The sequence below is a fragment of the Larimichthys crocea genome, chromosome IX (genome assembly GCF_000972845.2).
Source record: "Larimichthys crocea isolate SSNF chromosome IX, L_crocea_2.0, whole genome shotgun sequence".
Taxonomy (NCBI): Eukaryota; Metazoa; Chordata; class Actinopteri; family Sciaenidae; genus Larimichthys; species Larimichthys crocea.
Window position 1 is genome coordinate 3,011,077 of NC_040019.1, and position 19,719 is coordinate 3,030,795.

Consider the following 19,719-nt stretch of genomic DNA (forward strand, 5'->3'; position numbering starts at 1 on the left):
TCACTGGAGCTGCTCAAGGTAAGTGAACTGGGACGCCTCAAGCTGGACTTGAAACAGCCGACTCTATGGACCGGGCTGCTGTATTTGGACCTCTTTCCTCTGCTGCCCACTCCAGCCTGTCAAATTTAGGGCTCATATTTGACACCCATGTGAAACAGCTTTTTTCCACTTCTGCAGTGACTGTTATATCTGTAATTTCAACAGCTGAACTAGAGACGCATGCTTTTATCTTATAGTCTCAGTATGTAATCTCTTCATCGTCTGCAGACAATCCAGAATTCATCAGCTTGCGTGACGACCTGTTTAGACCTGTGTGTTTAACCTGCATGCCCCAGGTCTACATCTCATATATATATTCATCATCTACATCTATTGTGTTTTGTAATAATGTGAAATAACTTTTTATTCACTTACAGCCACATTTGTATTGAAGATTAGAGGATATGTTAGAGGATGTAGTTGAAAAATACTTGAAGATGATTCGCTAGATCAGTGTATTAACGAATACACAAACACTAAACTCATACTTGTTCTTCTGGGAGAGCCCTCTTTATCATCCTGAATAACTGAAAACACCGAACAGCTTGTACTGAACTTTACTGTTGTCTAGATTACAGCTCATAAACTCAGGTGTCGAAAGTCCACCTGTGTTATTATCACTCACTGAACATTTTTATCGACACGGTCTGTTATTCATGAATGAAGTTCAACACAACTGTAAACAGAGGAGAGCAACACTGAAGAATAAAACTTGGATTTATTAAAAGCTGGTGAAACAGATCAATATATTATTTCAACTGTTCGAACAGTGATAAACTTTATTTCACAGGAACTTTCACAATGCGAGGACAAAGCTGTGTGCCTTTTCAAGTACCCCACAGTGAAGCAATCACACCCTGAAACATTCAGTATGGCTCGTTCTAACGTTTAAGGAGGCAGCCCGGTGAAATCTGGGTGGATGTGTGACGTTTCTTATCATTTTACTGTCCCTGACTCCACTTTTTCAAGATGTCCTCTGCTGCATCCAGGGTGGAGTCCTCCTGAGAGACCAAAAGAGCGAGCGAGAGTGAGAACAATTGACTTAGGAGGAGGCTTCGGGTCAAATTCGTTTCACTTAATTAAGTTAAATTTACCTTGACGAAACAGAAGCGGATGTATTTGTCAAACTCTTTGCTGTGCTCGGGGCTGTAGAAGGCGGAGACGGGCATTGTTGCCAAACCCTGCAGCAAGGAAAATTCAAATTTCAGAGTGAAAAACCATGAACAGAACAAACTCAAACACTTATTATTATTCATGAATAATAATTTATTCATGTTAAATAAATGAATAATGTAATCCTTGATATTTACCTTCTCTTTAGTTAGCCACTTAACAAATTTATAGTCAGTGGGTTCATCCTCACAGCTCTGGGAACTTAAATCCACCTCTGTCGAACAAGAAAACGTTAAACACCGCAGGAGAAAAGAAGATATTTTTGATTATTATATTACAATGATGAATGCAGATGTTTGTTCTTCACTCACTGACAGAAGAGATGTCCGCGGTCATGAAATAGCCTCCCTCGGGCATGATGGGCTGCAGACCCACGCCCTGCAGACACGAGGCCAGCTTCTTCCTCTTGTGATGCAGCATCGCGGGCAGCTGCTGGAAGTAACTCTCCGGAGTCCCAAACAGCTCGTACTCTCTCTCAAATCCCTGAGATACTGCCTCCTGTTTAAAAGGCAGGCACCAAAATATGAAATTCAAAAAGTTTCATTCTATTGAGACAAGATTTTCACTTTAAAAGTCTCACACAACATGAGCTTAAGTTTCAGGAACACCATGGCACCCGACAACCGAGTGAGCACATCTGTTACCGAGGGCAAACAACCTGTTCATATTCGTGCTGAGCAAATTATTTCTTTAAAATAAAAGAAAGCTTTATATAAATGTAGATTTAGCCCAGAGGATACGTCATTTGAATTTTAGATCCATCCATTCAGAGTGCACTTTTCTACTTTCTGTCAGTCCAGCACACGAGTTTGAGCTCGGAGACGTCGGCAGTGTTTCTGGATGTTGTTGATATCTGACTTTGTTTTCCACACTGGTCTTGTAGATGCAGCGACAAACTGTGCTTACATCTTATTAGAGCAGTGGTTCTTAACCTGGGTTCGATTGAACCCTAGGAATTCGGTGAGTCGGTCTCAGGGGTTCGGTGGAGCCTCCGCCCTGGAATTTTTTATACCATTTGTTACAACATATCTTTGTGAGCAATTGTTTTCGAGGATGCTGGACATAAAAACTAAGAAAAGGAACAGACTTTGCTGTGAAAATGACATGAGACTGGCACTTGCCAAGGTGAAGCCACGCATATCTGAACTGGTCTCTCAGAGGCAACAGCAGAAGTCACACTGAGGTAAGTTGTTGTGAGTTCATGCACTGTGTTGGTTTTGTTATTTGAACAAGGTGATGTTAATGCACGGTTCATTTTGTGCACCAGTAAAAAAAACAATTTTTATTTTTTACTAAAGAAGGGTTCGGTGAATGAGCATATGAAACTGGTGGGGTTCGGTACCTCCAACAAGGTTAAGAACCACTGTATTAGAGTGTTCCTGAGCCTGTGTAGCAATATATCATGCAATGTTGCCTGCAGGGATCGAAGATCACAGACGTTAAGTAAGTATTGTGTTTTTCAGCCTTCCCCTTTGTTTCTGGCAGAGATCTCTCCGCATTCTCTGAAGTTTGATGATATTATGGATCGTAGATGATCAAATCCATACATTTCTTACAACCGTGTGTTCTTAAACTGTTGGACTATTTTCACAGAGTGGTGAACCTCCCCCTCCCATCCTTACTTGTGAACGGCCGAGCCTTTCAAGGACGCCCTCTTCAATCATGATTTGTTACTAATTAACCTGTTTACCTGTAGAATGTTTCAAACGGGCGTTTTTGAGTTTTGCACAACTTTCACAGTCTTTTTAAACTGTCCACCTGATCTCGTCTTTGTGCTGTATGTAAGTGAATGTAGGTCAAAAAGGGTTTGTAAATCATTGAATTCTGTTTTTAACCTTTAACTTTTTAACACGTTTGCATTCAGAGTAGTAGATCATTAGCATGGTATTTGGTATTTTTGTAAGCGTTAGAATTGAGGCTAGAGTTTAATATATAAGTTTGTGGATTATGACCATGATTGGACAACATTTGCTCAATATTTCAAGAGGAGGAAGGTCGGTTCTTACAGTTTTCTTCAATAAATAACAGAACCGTGTTTTATTTCTAATGCTTAAAGGCTGATGTGTTTACCTGAGCAGCTGTAGCACAGTGGTAAACAGTGTTCTGATGGATGGTCTTCATGTGTTTCACGATATGCCCAGAGCCGATGGCCCAGCCAACCTGAAAACATAAAACGGATCATGCTTACAGCGTGCGGTGGAGACGTTACCTTAACGTTCAGACAACCTGTGCATTACCTTCCAGCCTGTAGCACTGAAGGTCTTTCCACCGCTGCCAATAGTGACCGTTCGTTCCCACATCCCGGGTAGGCTCGCTGTCAATACATTAGTAAACCAGATATGTTCGTAAAGCAGCTTTATACTTTGTGTGCATTCTGTTGAACTCTGGCGGCGTCTCACCGATCTTTACGTGCTTGGCTCCGTCGTAAGTCAGCCACTCGTACACCTCGTCGCTGAAGCACAGCACATTGTGTTTGATGCACAGATCAGCGATCACTTGGAGCTCTTCGGTCTTGTAAACCTGTCACGGACAAAGTGTGCGTTGATGTACAAGAACACATTATACCTCTGAAAACTGTGTCGTACGCTTCAAGGAATCAGCTCAGCTGTTAAGGGTAACTTTCTCTTTGGAGGCTAACTGGGAAAAGGAAATAACACTACATCAACATTGACACTGCTATATTTGAATCCAGATTCCCTCCAGGTCTCGAGCAGAACTCGTCTGTGAATGTAAACAGAACTTTTGGGGAAGATGTACTTAAGGAAATCAATAACATAATAGGTCAAACACTGAGGATTTCTACCTCATCTTGCATTCATGGTCTCGATAACGCTCCAAATGTTCTTTCTAACCAGATAAAACATCTTAAAATTTTGCTTTTCTGTGCTAGAAGATGTGTTTCAGCATTGCACAGTGGATAAGCAGCGTGTTGGAGCTCATGCACGTCGACGCTCTTAGCTTTTATCTGAAAGAATAGAGCAGGGCTTAGTGGTTTGGCGTGGGGGCAGCATACATTGTGTCTGTGCATTCCTGATTCGTATTGTATGCTGGTGTACTGTATTGTGTAGCGTATAGACGCTGGTAAATGTCTTACCTTGCCTAACGGGTTGTTGGGAGTGTTGATAACGATGGCTTTTGTGCGTGGAGTGAATTTACTGGCCAGCTCCTCAGGAGAAAGAACCCAGTCTCCACTTGACAGGCCAGCGGTGCCCTCAACTCTCTTTAAGAGAAACAAAGGTTGATGTATACTTTGAAGTACATGTATGCAGAGACAGGGCCCTGAAAGCAGCGTTTTAACTACTCACCGGCCTCAGAGGTACGTACACCGCCTTTCCTCCGACCATTTTCACCATTGGCTGGTAGCAGTCAAAGAACGGTTCAATGATTATAACCTGAAAGACACATCAGTGTCAGCTTTTCACAAGTAAAGTAAGGGAAACTACAGTATGCAGTACTTTTTACACACATATTGACTGTCGTACCTCATCTCCTTCGTCAACCAGAGCTTGAAACGCACAAAAGAGAGCCTGATAAGCTCCGACTGTGACCAGAATGTCCTCAAAGGGATCGATCTCATGTCCCACGATCCTACTGAAGAATTTCGCCAGACTTTTCACAAGAGGGGGGTGTCCCTGAGGAAGGAAATGTCATGAAAACATAACGTGTTTACGTCTTTTTGTCCTTTTTGATATCTGACAGAAACGGTGTCCAGTTACACTTACGAAAGCACGGGTGTACTGGTGCATTAGTGGTCCTCCATTCACAGCTTTAGAGAAAGCCTCCTGGACAAACTTGGGAGGGGCGAAGTCTGGAAATCCTTGTCCAAGGTTCACTGCTTTGTGGTCTGCTGCCAGTTGTACGAATTCAACCCTGTTGGTGCAAAACAGGTCAGACGCTGAATGATGAGTTAGAGTTAACTAATAATCCTAAAGTTTATGACCAAAAAATGTCCTGTGGAAGTCAAATATGTTAATTTGGAACAGTACAATCCCACCACCACCGATTATAATGCTTTTTAACGTGCTATATCATTTGATTTTGTTCACTCATGAAGTGATAAATGTCTTTGCACATTTGCGGCTGATGTATACAGGCACTTTGGACGACCCGGGAGGGCGTACGCACCTATCAGAGGCCATAAAACAGCCTGCAGCATGTAGCCACGTTGTGCTGATGTATTTGCAGAGGAAACAATCCAAGTGAAGAGTTTTATTTTTAAACGTATGCACACCTGGAAGTTCCTTTCTTTGTCCTACCTGTGCCTCTGCAACCGTTTCATCAAAGCTAGATATTGAATAATTATTGTATAGAAAAAAATATCAGCTACAGTTATAAATACTTACAACCTGCAGTACAAACCAGGACAGTCGAGGCATGAGTTATAATTATGGGTCAGTTCACCCAAATTACAAATAACAATAATAATTTAAAAAATAGACTTATCTATCTAGACATAGTAGTTTTGCCTTCATGTGTCAATGTTTTGAAGTATTCATCTTTAATTTCTGACATGGCCCAAGTGAGAAAAGATTTGTAATGCTAAAATAAGATTCTTACGCAAAACATCAAATAATAAACTATTCACCCTATTTCTTGTCCGCCTTCGTCCTCCACTCCCTTTTTGGCCGTGTCCACCCCCGCCCTCTGCTCTTCACATGCCCCCCTTTGCTCCCTCGGCTCTTTTCTTTTCTTGTGGCCCGTCTGTTGCCCCTGCTGCCTTTCGGTCTCCCCCGCCCGTCTTTTCCTCCTCTGCCCTCTCTATTTCCCCCTCTGTGCCCGCCCTCATGCTCCACCAATCAGATTATAAAAAGGTCTGTTTTCATGTCACATACCAGACGTTTTTATCCACACCGTGTGTCCTTTTTGCATGAAGCTGTCTCTGCATGATTATCTGCAATAAAGAAAAAAAAACATTTAGTAATAAACAGTCACAATATTTTTGTTTTTGTTTTAGTTTCACTTCGGTTGCAGTGCAGCTGAACTCACCGTGTGTCGGTTTCTGGTCAAACTTTGACGAATTAAAGTCAGATCTGTGGACAGATGTGTGAATATACTCATCAGTGGACGAGCATGTCTTTAAACAGGACACGCCGGTGCGCTGTTAATGTCTCAGCGCTTTATTTAATGAAGAACTGGTGGAGCAGCTGAGTGCGGAGACTGTCAGAGTCAGAGATGCCGCACTGAAGAGTCGTTTCCGGTGTCTGTTGACGCACATTATCACTTATTATTATCATTATTATTATTATTATTATTATTATTATCATAGAGTCATTAAATTAAACGTGTTTCACATCTACACACATCTTCATCACATCCTGACACTGAATTATGTTTTTCAGACGGTTAAATCAGGAGAAAATCAGCTTTCACGTACTCTCGCGAGATTTGGCAGTGCCGTATCTCCTCTTGTATACACACTTTGTTTCAACCTTGTGTTTTCATTTCTACTTCCTGTGCGTAGGAAGTGCGCAGACACATTAAAGTATAACATGTACAAATATGTAATTCATCATATTGTCTGTTTCACTGTGCTGCTACAGATATTTTTTTTTTAGCTGTAAATAAGTTTCATTTTATATTTTACTTTTTCATTCATTTATTTAATGGGACCATGTACAGTATTAAAAATAAATGATTACATTTCTACTACTGCTACTTTTCATCTGCAGTCCCTTCGGCAGACACAATTAAAACATATTACAGCACAATAACAAATAGTACAAAGCAAAAAAACAAAAACAAAAACACACAGGACACATGTTACGAGATTTTTTTTAAGAATGAACCCTTGAATAAGGAAGACTGGATTCAAAGTATGAAAGTTTAAGTTGAATTTATTATTCTTGTACAAGAAGGAGCGTTTAACAGTGCAACACACAAAAGGGGGTTACAGAGAAAAGGCTCCTCGAGGAGCTCTAACAGTTGGTTCTGGATTCAAAGTTTAAGTTATATTTATTATTCTTGTACAAGAAGGAGCGTTTAACAGTGCAACACACAAAAGGGGGTTACAGAGAAAAGGCTCCTCGAGGAGCTCTAACAGTTGGTTCTGGATTCAAAGTATCAAAGTATAAAAGTTTAAGTTGAATTTATTATTCTTGTACAAGAAGGAGCGTTTAACAGTGCAACACACAAAAGGGGGTTACAGAGAAAAGGCTCCTTGAGGAGCTCTAACAGTTGGTTCTGGATTCAAAGTATGAAAGCTTAAGTATGAAAGTTTAAGTTGAATTTATTATTCCTGTACAAGAAGGAGCGATTAACAGTGCAACACACAAAAGGGGGTTACAGAGAAAATGCTCCTTGAGGAGCTCTAACAGTTGGTTCTCAGGATTCAAAGTATGAAAGTTTAAGTGTGAAAGTTTAAGTTGAATTTATTATTCTTGTACAAGAAGGAGCGATTAACAGTGCAACACACAAAAGGGGTTACAGAGAAAAGGCTCCTCGAGGAGCTCTAACAGTTGGTTCTGGATTCAAAGTATGAAAGTTTAAGTATGAAAGTTTAAGTTGAATTTATTATTCTTGTACAAGAAGGAGCGTTTAACAGTGCAACACACAAAAGGGGGTTATAGAGAAAAGGCTCCTCGAGGAGCTCTAACAGTTGGTTCTGGATTCAAAGTATCAAAGTTTAAGTATGAAAGTTTAAGTTGAATTTATTATTCTTGTACAAGAAGGAGCGTTTAACAGTGCAACACACAAAAGGGGGTTACAGAGAAAAGGCTCCTCGAGCTCTAACAGTTGGTTCTTATACATTTTTAAAAAATGGGCTATCTCGGACACCTCCCTCACTGATGAGTCAGCTCAACAATGAACATTATGTATCAAAATGACACCTACCAGGCCTGTTTCTCACGTCCTTGTCTCTCCTGTCCTCGAACTACTGATATCTCTCCCTGCCATCCTCAGCAAAACAAAGTCCAAATAAGGGAAGTGCACGAGACATGCAAAAAACAGGAAACACACATTTTATGATCAAAACATCTGAAACCCAGTATACTCCTAATTTTTATAACAACACATAATACACAGTTACACACAATAGCACATAACATACACCCACAATGTCAGTGGCTACAGAGCTGAGACTTTTTCATTTGGTTTTAAATGTAATGATGGAGCTGCAGCTCTTTTTATCGTCAGGTAGGGCTTTCCACTGAGTTGTGGCTTTCACAGAGAAGGCTGATCGCCGAAATGCAGAGCGACGAAATGGTATGGTACAATACAGAGGATATTCTGGAGGATCTAATAGAGCTTACTGAGCGAGTATACACAATACATATTTCATTTAATTTCATATATTTACTGTTATTACCTTGTCTTCTGTTTTTATTCGGAGCCTATGCAACAAAATATTTTTTACATTTCATGTATAATGCTGTTTGCACCAGAGATATGAGGGAAACACTATTTCAATTCTCTGTATGTCCTGTACATGTGGCAGCACTGACAATAAAGTTGACTTGACTTGAATTCATTTATTAATTATAAAGGGGCAACCACACTATGAAGGGTGGATCAGGTAGCTGGAGAGGTGCCAGTTCACTTTCTGGGCACTGTTGAGGTGCCCTAGAGCAAGGCACCCAAAGCCTAACTTAGCTTCTAGGGCGCTGCTATGTGGTTGCTCATTACTCCACCATCATTTGCATGCAAAATAATAAAAAATACTGCTGTGTTCTGCAGAATCTCTACAATCCTTCTGTTATATATTTACATGTGTGCATCTAGTATAATACTACACACTATGTATACACAGCACAACTGTTTCTGTGAAAAGATGGAGCCTGACTATTTGTTGTGACGTTATGTTAGATTTATATTAAGAGATACAAGCGTGCAATTTATCTTTTCGTCTAACTAAAATCAATATACTTACTTCCCCAAATATTGAGTTATTGATATTTAGATAAATGAATAAATACATCATAATGAAGGACGACATTTTATTAACCACAACACACACATTACTCCTCAACAGGAGTGAAGTTAGAATACGTGCTTCCACATCATGTACATAAATCATACAGCCATCAAAAGAGACTGATTTACATATTTAGACATCGCCTATGTTGTCATAAAAAAAATACACTGTTTCTTCTAAACTGTAGCTTTTTTCAAGTCCTCGGGCAGAACTCTGCCTTTCTTGCGTGCCTTGTCCTTCTTCTTCTCCGTCTTGACCTGCTTGCGTCTCTGGATGTTCTTGCGTCTCTTGTCCTGCCGTTGCTGCATCTTCTCTACGATGTTCTCGCTGCGCTGGTTCCAGTTCTTCTTCCTCTGAGCGCGCCTCTTCTCCTTGTTCTTCAACGAGGTGCGCAGCATGTTCTCGTCGTCTTTGATTTTGATGCCCTCCGCCTTGTACAGCATGTTGGTCCACTTCATCTTCTCCTCCACCTGGCGGGCCTTCCCCGCGTCCTTCTCCCTCAGCTGCTCCAGCTTGGCGTTGCGAGCCTCCACCCGACTGAGCAGCTGCTTGTAGTTCTTCCCCGTCAGCGGCGTTATCTGGCCCTTCATGCTCTGTTTCTTCATCTTCTTTTTCTGTATCTTGTCTACATACCCCTCCTCCACCATCTCCATCTTGTTAAAAATGACGGCCGATTGGTTTCTTTTGCTTGCTTTAGCCGGGGCACTCTCTGCTTCTTGTTTTATCTCCGGCTGCGGTTCTTGGCCGCTTTTTTCAGCCAGCTCCTTCATCCGGAACTCTTTCCTCTTCCTCTTCTTGCGCTCCCTTTCTAGTTTTCGTTTTGCTCGCTTGGCCTGGACCGCCTCTGATAATGCATCCTTTGGGGCTCCCTGACAAAAGATTAGGGTTAGACGTTAGTACTGCTGCAAGCCAGTCCTCCCAAGCATCGAGCTGAACAGCAGCGATTATAAAGAAGATATAAAAAAGGAAACATAACTCGCTCCCGCTCAGTTAAGAACTGAAGACATTGTTAATTAGTCATATCGACTTGATTTTGCCTACTTGAGGAGTCAGGACGCATTCAGACAGGATCAGGCACTGCGGTGAAGGAGACTTCGTTGTGTCACTATCTTGTGAGCTCGGTTCATGAAACAAACAAAGCCAGAACTCAACAGGTAGACTATCATAGGTTAGTCCATGAATCCACCTGGATGCCCTCAGTTAAAGAGGTGTTTCAGGCTGACTGTGGAGGAGGAAATCCTGATCTAAGCGTTTGATTGTTTTTCCAAAAGTTGGATCAGGCTCAGCTTCTCTGCAGCAGGTCGCACTGCGTTTATTTGGTGGACACCCCTGTGACCTGCTCTGCCAACAGCCAAAACACACAGTGCTTGATCCTGTCTGAATGTGGCCTCATTTAGATGATGGTCACTAACAGACTATAAGTAAAGCTTCATGTGGTTTTCTTTTAAACGCTGCATACCTGCCCTCTGGACTCTTCAATCTTTTCATGCAGTCTCTTGCGCAGGATGTCGACTGTGGAGAATTTGGACTCTGCATTTCCTCCTTGAAGATAAAAAAAAAAAACATAACATGACAATAGGAAACATGCATTATAAGAAGAGGAAGAGACAGTGATGTAAACTAGGTGTGTATCTTCTCTCAGACCTTTAGGCTGCTGTGCTGTTGATCCGTTTACGCTCTGAGTTTTGGACCCGTTCAGTTTCACTGGGCCTTTCTGTGCTGCAGGAGAGGGGGAAGGCTTTTGTTGGGGCGTCTTCTTCTCTGTGCTCTTTTCTTTGAAACTCTTCTTTTTACACTTTTTCTTCTTCTTTGGAGGACCGGCGTCACTTTTAACCTTGAAATGAGCTGCACACATAAAACACAGAAATTAATGATCACATATATTCAACAATAATACCATCAAACTGAAAGAAGAAGAAGAAGAAGTGCAGATCGGATGATTTTCTGTGACCAAAGAGAAAATGATTGCAATCATCTGATTTTCTAAGAGACAAAAGCAAAAATCAGCTGATACCGTGGGCAACGCTTCCCCTCAGAAAGTGATGAATTAGCCATTTAGGAGGTGCAGACGTTGCAATCAATAGTGACCCACACATGGATGAGACAACCACATAACTGTGCATTCTGAGTGAAGTGTTTGTTCTTTTACCACTACGTTTGTTTCATCACATTTAAGAAGAGCTGAATATGGTGAATAGACAGAATTTATGCTCCAGAAACGACCGAAATAATATATCAATCATAAAGATAGCTGATTTTTTTTGTAGATCGACTACTTTTGTCTATTTCTGATATTTGTCTTTGGAGTCTTTTCCGCTTCCTGGCAACCATCATCTCCCAGGACCTCTGAACATCAAGCTCCCTCATCCAGAAAAGCACAACAGAGGACGTAGAAGAAGTTCAACCTGCCAAAGACAACCATGGTGCACTTCTACACCTCCTTCTGCAGGACCTGAACTCGCTCAACTTGTTTTTAGTGACAGGAGCCACAATCTTTCCTGCACGCCTTAGAGTTGTGGAGGAGTTCAGGTCCTGAAGAGACCTTCTCAGCAGACCCAATTATACGCTGCAGGATGTCCTTGGCACTTGTAGTAGTAGTAGCATACCTGAGTTTTGAATCTTGTAATATTACACATGTAATATTCTACATATCATAAACCTCTGCACACTACAAATATACAAAGTAATACAAAAATACTTTGCACTGCAATTACTTGCACAATGCAGTTGTTTACACAACCTGGACACTTGAACATCTCACTACCTAACCATAGTGCTACACTGTTGTTGTTTCTCTAATTATTGTATATACTTTTTTCTAAATTTAAATTTGCCATTACTTTTTATATTTTATATTCTATATATATATATTTTTTTATATTTTTATTTTTTATTTTATATTTCATATTTGATATTGGGCTGCTCCGGGACCAGGGGAAACCAATTTTCGTTTCATCCCATGTTTACATGTGTTGTAATGACAATAAAAACTCCTTGAATCCTACCTGGTGAATATTCTCCAATATTTTCAGATTCCTGCACAAACTGTTCATTATAAAAACATATTGTGCATATATTTATACCTCCCCTACATTTTTAATTAATGTTTATCATGCACCAAAAAACTACAAATCCCATGCATGCAGACATACTTTTCCTGTAGCGCCCCCCTCTGGTCTAATGCAGTAACAACCACAGGTTTGTTAACACATATTAACACATTAATATCAGCAGTCACAACACATACAGGGCTGTGTATCCAGTGCAGAGTGTAAATAATCTCACCAAACGGCCTCTTCTTCTTCTTCTTCTCCTCGTCTTGTTGGTTCAACACTTTACTGGCGAGTTTCTGGATGTACGAGTCCCTCGAGGCGAGGTCCATGTCCGCGGATGAAGCTTTTTTAACGCACAAAACGCGTAAAAACACCCAGATCAGATCAGATCAGATCAGGAGGAGCTGAGAGTTTAAATATATCAACACATTTCTGCACACACGTGGGTCAAACAGGAAGAGGCAGGGCGACGACATGCACCGGAAGGACTAACACTGAAATCATCCCCCCTCTGCTTCTCTGTTATGTAGCTGATGATCTCTAGTTTTAAACCTCCAACCTGCTTCTTCCTTCAAAGTTTCCATCCAGCATGGCCTCCCTGAAATCAGCTGTGGCTTATTCCAGCAGGCTGCTGACGACGATCACGCACCAGGTGACGCGCACGTGTTTGTTTCATACCTGCGGCTTCATTCATGTGTCCAACAAAACTCTGAAAAGTCAAATCTGCTCCTCTGTCATCACAGACTCATGTTGTTTACATCAAGAGGAGCCTCCACGTGTCCAGACTGCCGCTCTTCAAACCTGCAGACGGTAACATTAGTCATATTCACTGTAATCATCTTTGTTTTGTTGTTTTTATGACTCAAAAATGTACTAAAATATAAAAAAAATAGTTAATGCACCTTTATTATAGTAAAAAAACAAACAGTGAGTCATTTTTAATGTATACAAATGAAATAATTCGTTTTATATACAGATAAAGCTTTTAAAAGAACATTTAGTTTACTAGTAAAAGGTCAGAAATTAAAGTTTTGTTATAATCTGCTGTACGTCCGTGGTATTTGACCAACAAAATAGTTAAATTCATAAAGAAAATGTGTCTTTTATATTTGTATAAATCATGGTGAGTGATAAAAACAGACTTTAATGATCGCACACTGGAGAAATTCACCTGTTACAGCAGCTCTCAGTACACAAGGTTGGAGAAATTCACCTGTTACAGCAGCTCTCAGTACACAAGGTGGATGAAAAATACTCATAAAGATAGAATAATATAAAAAAAAAACATTTTGTTTACTAGTAAAAAGTCAGAAATTAAAGTTTTGTTACAATCTGCTGTAAGTCCGTGGTATTTGACCAACAAAATAGTTAAATTCATAAAGAAAATGTGTCTTTATATTTGTATAAATGATGGTGAGTGATTAAAAACTGACTTTAATGATCCCACACTGGAGAAATTCACCTGTTACAGCAGCTCTCAGTGCACAAGGTGGATGATAAAATACTTATAAATATAGAATAATATAGGAAAAAAGTCTAAGATATACTAGAAATTGAAAAAAAAGCAACTTAAACAAATTCAAATAAAATGTATACACATTACACTGAGCTGTGGCTAATCAGGTGGTTCGACCCATGGTTCCTCCTCAAAGTGTCCTTGGGCAAAATACTGAACTTAGTAGTTGGCACCTTGCATGGCAGCCAATGCCATCAGTGTATGAATGAATGTGTGAAAGATATATGTAAAAGCACCTTGAGAAATCCCTATGTAAGTACAGTCCATTTATCATGTATAACAGGAAGTGAAGTCACAATCAGATGGTAGACTTTCCAGAATACAGCAGGAGATAATGATACAGTGTAAATAAATAAATAAATTGCACCAGATAGAATAATTCCACAGCATAGTAAATAAACATAACTAACACAGGAAAAGGCATTTGTAGGCATAGTATCATGGCTGGAATGAAGGACCTGTGGTAGCGCTCCTTCTTACATGGTGGTGGAGTAATAGTCTGGCACTTTTTATCCGTATATTGTGAGTGTGTGTTGTACATTTCCAGGCAGGTTCATTCCCTTCGTGCGACAGTCGAGCTCCGCAGCAGCCGGAGCTGAGAAAGGAGAAGACTCTTTCCTCAAATGGTTCCTGCTGCTCATCCCTGCCACCACGTTCGGCCTCGGTACATGGCAGGTAGAGCACTTCTCACATTTCATAAATCCAATGATCAGTTTGTCGTCGTCGTCGTTGGGTGGATTCAGATTCTTTTGTTTCTGTGAAGGTGAAACGGCGTCAGTGGAAACTGCAGCTGATCAACGAGCTGCATAAACTCACCGCGGCAGCACCCATTCCTCTTCCACTTGAGTGAGTACAGATGAGATACTACATGTTATATGCATGTATTAATACACTACAAATAACAATAAAACCTCCTCGTGAGGGTGTTAATATGCTTGTCATTTTCCTCCATGGATCTTAGTCCTCATGAGCTGAAGAGCCTCGAGTACAGACGGGTGAGAGTGCGTGGCCAGTACGACCACTCCAAGGAGCTCTACATCCTGCCCCGCTCGCCCGTCGACCCAGAGAGAGAGGCCAGAGAGGCCGGCCGACTGTCTTCAAGCGGAGAGAGAGGCGCCAATGTCGTCACTCCGTTCTACTGCACCGACCTCGGGTAAGACGATGCAGAAGACGCCGTTTCACTTGACTTAAACCCTGGAACTACATCTCACCATCTACCACCTTCACCTGCAGCATCACGATCCTGGTGAACAGAGGGTACGTCCCAAGGCAGAAGATAAGCCCGGAGACCAGGATGAAGGGGCAGGTTAGTATTCCACGTGATGTGACACGTAGCATTGCACTCGTGCAGCAGTCGGAGTCATGATGGATAGTTTTAATGCAGCAGAACAAGAGACATCCTCCTCCTTCTTTGTGCCTACATTACCCACAATACAAAACCATTAAATCACTATTGATCTAAAGGAAACGGCATCACACTCCCCTCCCTCACTTATATTTTTAATCATTTCAGTCGTACTTATCGGAACCGTGATCATGTTTGTCTCCAGGTGGAGGGTGAAGTGGACGTGGTCGGCGTAGTTCGCCTCACAGAGATTCGCAAACCTTTCGTACCGAACAATGACGTGGAGAGGAACCGCTGGCATTACCGGGACCTGGAGGCCATGTCCAATCTCACCGGAGCTGAGCCAATCTTCATCGACGCAGACTTCGGTGAGACGCGCTTTGACTCGACTACACGTGTAGAAATATCAAGACGTGGTGCAGAACTGTTGAACACGTTATTTATAGTGCACGTGTAAATAAAAGTGTCTCCTGTGTGTCCTGCAGCGAGCACCATCCCTGGTGGACCAATAGGAGGACAGACCAGAGTCACACTAAGGAACGAACACATGCAGTACATAATCACATGGTAGGTGGTTTTTCTTTCTCAATGAACTACACCGGGACAAAGGCTGTGGTCGAATTGTTGAAAGAACATCCTGCCTGCTCCTCAACACTTGAAAATATACGGCCAGGCAAAGTACTTCTCTCCTTTCCTCTGATAAAGGATGGTCTAGTGTCCCCTGTTCAAAGACATAGGAAAGGAAGCATTGAAACATCTTTCCTTTGTCTTATCATGGTTGCCACAGATACTTCATTTCTCTCAATAAGCAATCTTCCTCATTTGCACTTTGTTTTCCCTCCTCAGGTACGGCTTGTGTGCAGCGACCTCCTACATGTGGTTTGCAAAGTTCATCAAGAGGATTTAAATTGTGATCTATTGTTGAATTACACATGAAGACGAGCAAATCTGATATTGTACTGTATCACCTCGTGTGCTGCCAGCGTTCACTGACAAACATGTAAATAGCTGCTGATTGTTCTCCTGAAACACGTCTTGAGAATAAATTAATATAAAACTCATTTAGTTCTTGACTTTTTTTTTTTTAAACAGTCGCCACCATTCACTGCAACACAGATTGTGGTCAGCCTGAACTTCTACAAACTCGAGCACATCGGTCTGAAGAGAAGCTGCTGTGAGACAGTTTAAGAGTCTGAGGCCTCGTTCAATAAAACTCATTAGGATATAAGTTACGTCACAAGGTCAACAAATTAGACTTGTCAGTTCCCTCTGACGAGGTTTAAACTCGTACAAAAATGTAATTGTTCCAGTTTATACCTTTTAATATTATGTCAGATTCTTTCCTCTCCATATATTGTCAGTGGATTAAATCATGACAGATCAGCTGCATCACTTCATAGATCACACATGTATTTAAAAATCAGTATTAACCGCTCAAATATTTTCTTGACAGTGTTGAGAATGAATCAGCTGCAACTTGGTTTGAGAATTCTGTAATATTTAGTTATGAACAAGAAAACAAAGATCTCTGTATTAGGACATACATTTTTTATTCCAAACAGTTTAACCAAGCTTGGTTGCCAGTTCCTTGGCCTTTGCCTTCTCCAGCTTGGTGATGCGGGCTGTGGATTTAGGGCCCATGATACCACCTCCCCAGTGACGACGGATCTGGAAATGAATTAATAAAAAAAGGTTATGCACATGTCATACCAATGACAGTGTGGATATACTTTAGTTTTTACTGTGATGAACGCTCACCTCTTCATATCTGTCGTTGTAGTTGGTCTTGATGGCTTCCACAAGCTTGGCAAGTGCACCTTTATCCTCACTACAAGAGAACAAGAGAGTTAATACAGCGCTCAAACTGCCGAGGGTATAAATGTGCTACGACCAGTTTGATATACAAACAAACTCCAGTAACGAAGTCTCTAAATCATTTTTGGAAACCACTGCTACAGAAAAACGCTCTAGCAGAGAATTAAGATGAATAGTGTGTGTGCAAACTTACGGGTTTGTCTGTGTGAAGGCGACTGAAGTGCATGTCTTCCTGTGCACCAGTCTGCCCAGTCTAGCTTTGCCCTTGACGATGCAGTATGGGACGCCCATCTTGCGGCACAGAGCTGGCAGGAAGACGACGAGCTAGAAGAGCAGGGAAACACAGGAGATAAAGATTTTAGATCAAGTAAACAGTCATGTCCACAATAAACGTGGTCAAAGCTTGTGTTTTTGGTGTGTGGTCTCTGCTCAGGGTTAAAAAGCTCGTATGTTTTGATCCACATAGAGGATTCAGGTGAAGAAATTCAGACATCATTGCCAGAGACTGCTTTGTTGTACACAACATGGCACTGCTGCTTCTCAAAAATCAAACAAACTCACCTCAATTGGATCCACATCGTGGGCGATGATGACCAGCTGGGCCTTCTTGCTCTCTACCAGAGAGGTGACGGTGTTCACACCTGGAAGAAGAAGCGACACGTTTCATTACATCAGATTAAAACACGCGGCACTGACATGTTTTGTTTTGGGGCCAATGCTCAGAGTTAAAAAGCTCAATACCATCACGGAATGTTTCAGGTGAAGAAATTCAAAGCATCATTGCATTCAACATTCAAACACTGATTAAACAGCTTCACACTAAGCCTCACCTGCACGGAGGACAGGGGGCCTCTTGGTTGGTGTGTCACCCTTGCCGGCGGCCTTCTGCTCAGCACGGGCCAGCAGCCTCTGCTTCTTCTCCTGCTTGGTCTCTGGCCTGTACTTGTGGGCCAGCTTGAACAGCTGTGTGGCTGCGGAGGAACAGAGTACACTGCAGGTTAAGCTTTGACACAAAGTTTGTTCTACATCGTGGGAAGTGAACAGTACATAACTGCATCAGTGATCTTGGTGGGAATGTCAGCACGGCTGTTCAGTTAGCAAATATTCTTTTACATCATTTTTACAGTTTTGTTCGGCAGGCAAAAAACAAAAAGCAACCAAACACAAAAGACCCAAACTCACCCGTCTGACGGTCCAGAGCCTGGGTGAACTGGTTGATTGCAGGAGGAACCTTCAGACGCTTGTAGAGGATGGAGCGCTGCCTCTGCAGGCGGATGTAACGAGGCCATTTCACAAAGCGTGTCAGATCACGCTTGGGCTGAATGTCCTGGCCTGTGAGGGAAGAGGAGACAAACATTCAGTATCGGACACACACAGCAAAGCCTTTTGCTTCATCACCGTGAAGTGCATCAGCGATCTTGGTGGGATTGTCATCATCGTGGTTTAAGATAGCAAATATTCGTTTACATCATCTGCACTACTACAAATCCACTGTTCTCCACAAACACCACAGAGGGAGGTAAACTCACCGATGCCAAAGTTCTTTGGCCTCTTCTCGAACAGGGGGTTGACTACTTTTTTGGCCTCATGTTTCTTGGCCACAGAAGGGGCAGGCGCCACCTTCTTCCCCTTAGCCTTCTTTCCCTTAGGCTGTCGAGAAGAAAACAAAAGTGTTAGGACCAGGGTTAATTTAGTCAGACGAGACGATACAATGTTCTAAAAACAGACGAAAAATGTACCGATGTGCGTTTTTGTTGACGGATAAAAACGAGACGAAAATGTCATGCAAGAACAAAAACGTCCTCTTGTTTTCGTCTACTATGTAAGAAAAAGAAGCAACATCCAGTCCTGCTGTCATGTTAGTGTAGCAACGTCACGGCCACACGTTTTAAATCCTCTTGCTGCTCGAAAACAAACAGCACGCAGGAGAAACACGGCGTACGGACAGCACAATCATGACTCGGAAGGAAAAACGAGACTGGACGTGTGCTCCCATTTCCGTTATTTAAAAGCAGAGGAAAGTCACAATGCCTCGTTTTGACGAATGGGAATATGTGCAGGAAGAAAACCAAACAAGTGAACTGTAATTATTAAACAAAATCATTCCTGAAATAAATAGAAAGACTAAAATGTTTTGACTGAAACTAGACTTTGAGTCGACTAAAATAACTAACAAATGATTTGTGAAAGACTAAGACTAAATTAACACTGGTTAGGACGCATCAAGATGTAAGTTTACATCAATGTTTGGGGGATTTACAGCAGCACCTCGATTTAAACTCGTAGTACTGAGACCTAAACAAGATCCTGGATTACAACTTTGATTTACCAGTTCACCAGCATGCAGACTAAACTACATATTACATAAGAGTGAAGATCAGTCAAATAAACCTGAGCAAGGTTGAAAACCATGAGGGTGAATGAAGCCAGCCAAGTTAAAAACCAATGAACCTAGCCCAGCTGCTAACGTGTCCACTTAAAGCTTTACAATTAAACAATTCACTAGAAAGCTACAAAGCTATTAAACTCAATAAAGTGTGGGTTAGATTTAAGCTGGCAGTGTAAACGTGCACGTCTGTACAAACAGCAGCAATGCTCAGGGCCCGTTAACCTGTTAACCTAACACTACCGGGGTAAACCAGCCGGATACACACTTAACATAACGTTACAAACCTCCTTTAACGTCTATAAGTCACATTAATAAATGAAGCTATGGTTTAAGAGCTGCAGTTCACATTAAAAACAGAATAAACACTTTGAAATCAAGCGTGCTCATCAACCCACGTTAGCTTTTTAGCTCCTCGTACCGGCTTTAAGTTTAGTCAAGTTTCACCAAAGAACTAAAACACATCCACGCACAATATCG

The 19,719-nt window shown here is 41.5% G+C and overlaps 4 protein-coding genes and 4 non-coding genes across 8 annotated transcripts; 1 reads left to right on the forward strand and 7 right to left on the reverse strand.

The window, feature by feature from the left end:
- Positions 1 to 738: 738 nt before the first annotated feature.
- kyat1 (kynurenine aminotransferase 1) lies at positions 739 to 8,104 on the reverse strand. Its single transcript, XM_019278350.2, has 14 exons — positions 8,044 to 8,104; positions 6,199 to 6,413; positions 6,045 to 6,103; positions 4,935 to 5,082; positions 4,695 to 4,844; positions 4,518 to 4,604; positions 4,307 to 4,432; positions 3,612 to 3,732; positions 3,450 to 3,526; positions 3,283 to 3,372; positions 1,524 to 1,710; positions 1,350 to 1,426; positions 1,134 to 1,220; positions 739 to 1,040 (listed from the first exon to the last, which is right to left on the reverse strand). The coding sequence occupies exons 2-14, from the start codon at positions 6,268 to 6,270 to the stop codon at positions 981 to 983; spliced, it is 1,341 nt and encodes a 446-aa protein (XP_019133895.2). The 5' UTR covers positions 6,271 to 6,413; positions 8,044 to 8,104; the 3' UTR covers positions 739 to 980.
- A 1,025-nt stretch (positions 8,105 to 9,129) lies between these two features.
- On the reverse strand, positions 9,130 to 12,544 carry surf6 (surfeit 6). The gene is made up of 4 exons (XM_010755558.3): positions 12,410 to 12,544; positions 10,769 to 10,969; positions 10,584 to 10,666; positions 9,130 to 9,993 (listed from the first exon to the last, which is right to left on the reverse strand). The coding sequence occupies exons 1-4, from the start codon at positions 12,504 to 12,506 to the stop codon at positions 9,301 to 9,303; spliced, it is 1,074 nt and encodes a 357-aa protein (XP_010753860.2). The 5' UTR covers positions 12,507 to 12,544; the 3' UTR covers positions 9,130 to 9,300.
- A 144-nt stretch (positions 12,545 to 12,688) lies between these two features.
- On the forward strand, positions 12,689 to 16,093 carry surf1 (SURF1 cytochrome c oxidase assembly factor). The gene is made up of 9 exons (XM_010755559.3): positions 12,689 to 12,829; positions 12,921 to 12,987; positions 14,241 to 14,368; positions 14,457 to 14,539; positions 14,655 to 14,846; positions 14,927 to 14,999; positions 15,244 to 15,406; positions 15,524 to 15,605; positions 15,885 to 16,093. Exons 1-9 carry the CDS (start codon positions 12,767 to 12,769, stop codon positions 15,943 to 15,945), a joined length of 912 nt encoding a protein of 303 aa, XP_010753861.2. The 5' UTR covers positions 12,689 to 12,766; the 3' UTR covers positions 15,946 to 16,093.
- Positions 16,094 to 16,563: 470 nt separating this feature from the next.
- On the reverse strand, positions 16,564 to 18,810 carry LOC104939085 (60S ribosomal protein L7a). The gene is made up of 8 exons (XM_027282230.1): positions 18,796 to 18,810; positions 18,383 to 18,569; positions 18,036 to 18,185; positions 17,684 to 17,824; positions 17,415 to 17,494; positions 17,047 to 17,177; positions 16,797 to 16,866; positions 16,564 to 16,706 (listed from the first exon to the last, which is right to left on the reverse strand). The coding sequence occupies exons 1-8, from the start codon at positions 18,808 to 18,810 to the stop codon at positions 16,602 to 16,604; spliced, it is 879 nt and encodes a 292-aa protein (XP_027138031.1). The 3' UTR covers positions 16,564 to 16,601.
- LOC113746478 (small nucleolar RNA SNORD36) lies at positions 17,278 to 17,354 on the reverse strand. Its single transcript, XR_003462905.1, has one exon. It is a non-coding gene; the product is annotated as a small nucleolar RNA SNORD36 (small nucleolar RNA).
- On the reverse strand, positions 17,568 to 17,639 carry LOC113746479 (small nucleolar RNA SNORD36). The gene has a single exon (XR_003462906.1). It is a non-coding gene; the product is annotated as a small nucleolar RNA SNORD36 (small nucleolar RNA).
- On the reverse strand, positions 17,906 to 17,978 carry LOC113746470 (small nucleolar RNA SNORD24). Its single transcript, XR_003462897.1, has one exon. It is a non-coding gene; the product is annotated as a small nucleolar RNA SNORD24 (small nucleolar RNA).
- LOC113746469 (small nucleolar RNA SNORD24) lies at positions 18,259 to 18,330 on the reverse strand. The gene has a single exon (XR_003462896.1). It is a non-coding gene; the product is annotated as a small nucleolar RNA SNORD24 (small nucleolar RNA).
- Positions 18,811 to 19,719: the final 909 nt, after the last annotated feature.

What these genes read in the sequence shown, in the direction of transcription:
- kyat1 (XM_019278350.2), bottom strand. Translation starts at nt 6,270, where the DNA reads ATGAGTATATTCACACATCTGTCCACAGATCTGACTTTAATTCGTCAA. An exon ending in AGCCAAGCACGTAAAGATCG is followed by an intron (nt 3,527 to 3,611) that starts GTGAGACGCCGC and finishes ATGTATTGACAG; the next exon opens with CGAGCCTACCCGGGATGTGG. An exon ending in TCAGTGCTACAGGCTGGAAG is followed by an intron (nt 3,373 to 3,449) that starts GTAATGCACAGG and finishes TTATGTTTTCAG; the next exon opens with GTTGGCTGGGCCATCGGCTC.
- surf6 (XM_010755558.3), bottom strand. Translation starts at nt 12,506, where the DNA reads ATGGACCTCGCCTCGAGGGACTCGTACATCCAGAAACTCGCCAGTAAA. An exon ending in GAAGAAGAAGAGGCCGTTTG is followed by an intron (nt 10,970 to 12,409) that starts GTGAGATTATTT and finishes TTATGTGTGCAG; the next exon opens with CTCATTTCAAGGTTAAAAGT. An exon ending in TTGAAGAGTCCAGAGGGCAG is followed by an intron (nt 9,994 to 10,583) that starts GTATGCAGCGTT and finishes ATCTTTTGTCAG; the next exon opens with GGAGCCCCAAAGGATGCATT.
- surf1 (XM_010755559.3), top strand. Translation starts at nt 12,767, where the DNA reads ATGGCCTCCCTGAAATCAGCTGTGGCTTATTCCAGCAGGCTGCTGACG. An exon ending in TCGGCCTCGGTACATGGCAG is followed by an intron (nt 14,369 to 14,456) that starts GTAGAGCACTTC and finishes GTTTCTGTGAAG; the next exon opens with GTGAAACGGCGTCAGTGGAA. An exon ending in CCCATTCCTCTTCCACTTGA is followed by an intron (nt 14,540 to 14,654) that starts GTGAGTACAGAT and finishes CATGGATCTTAG; the next exon opens with TCCTCATGAGCTGAAGAGCC.
- LOC104939085 (XM_027282230.1), bottom strand. An exon ending in GCCAAAGAACTTTGGCATCG is followed by an intron (nt 18,186 to 18,382) that starts GTGAGTTTACCT and finishes CTTCCCTCACAG; the next exon opens with GCCAGGACATTCAGCCCAAG. An exon ending in GCCCCCTGTCCTCCGTGCAG is followed by an intron (nt 17,495 to 17,683) that starts GTGAGGCTTAGT and finishes TTCTTCTTCCAG; the next exon opens with GTGTGAACACCGTCACCTCT.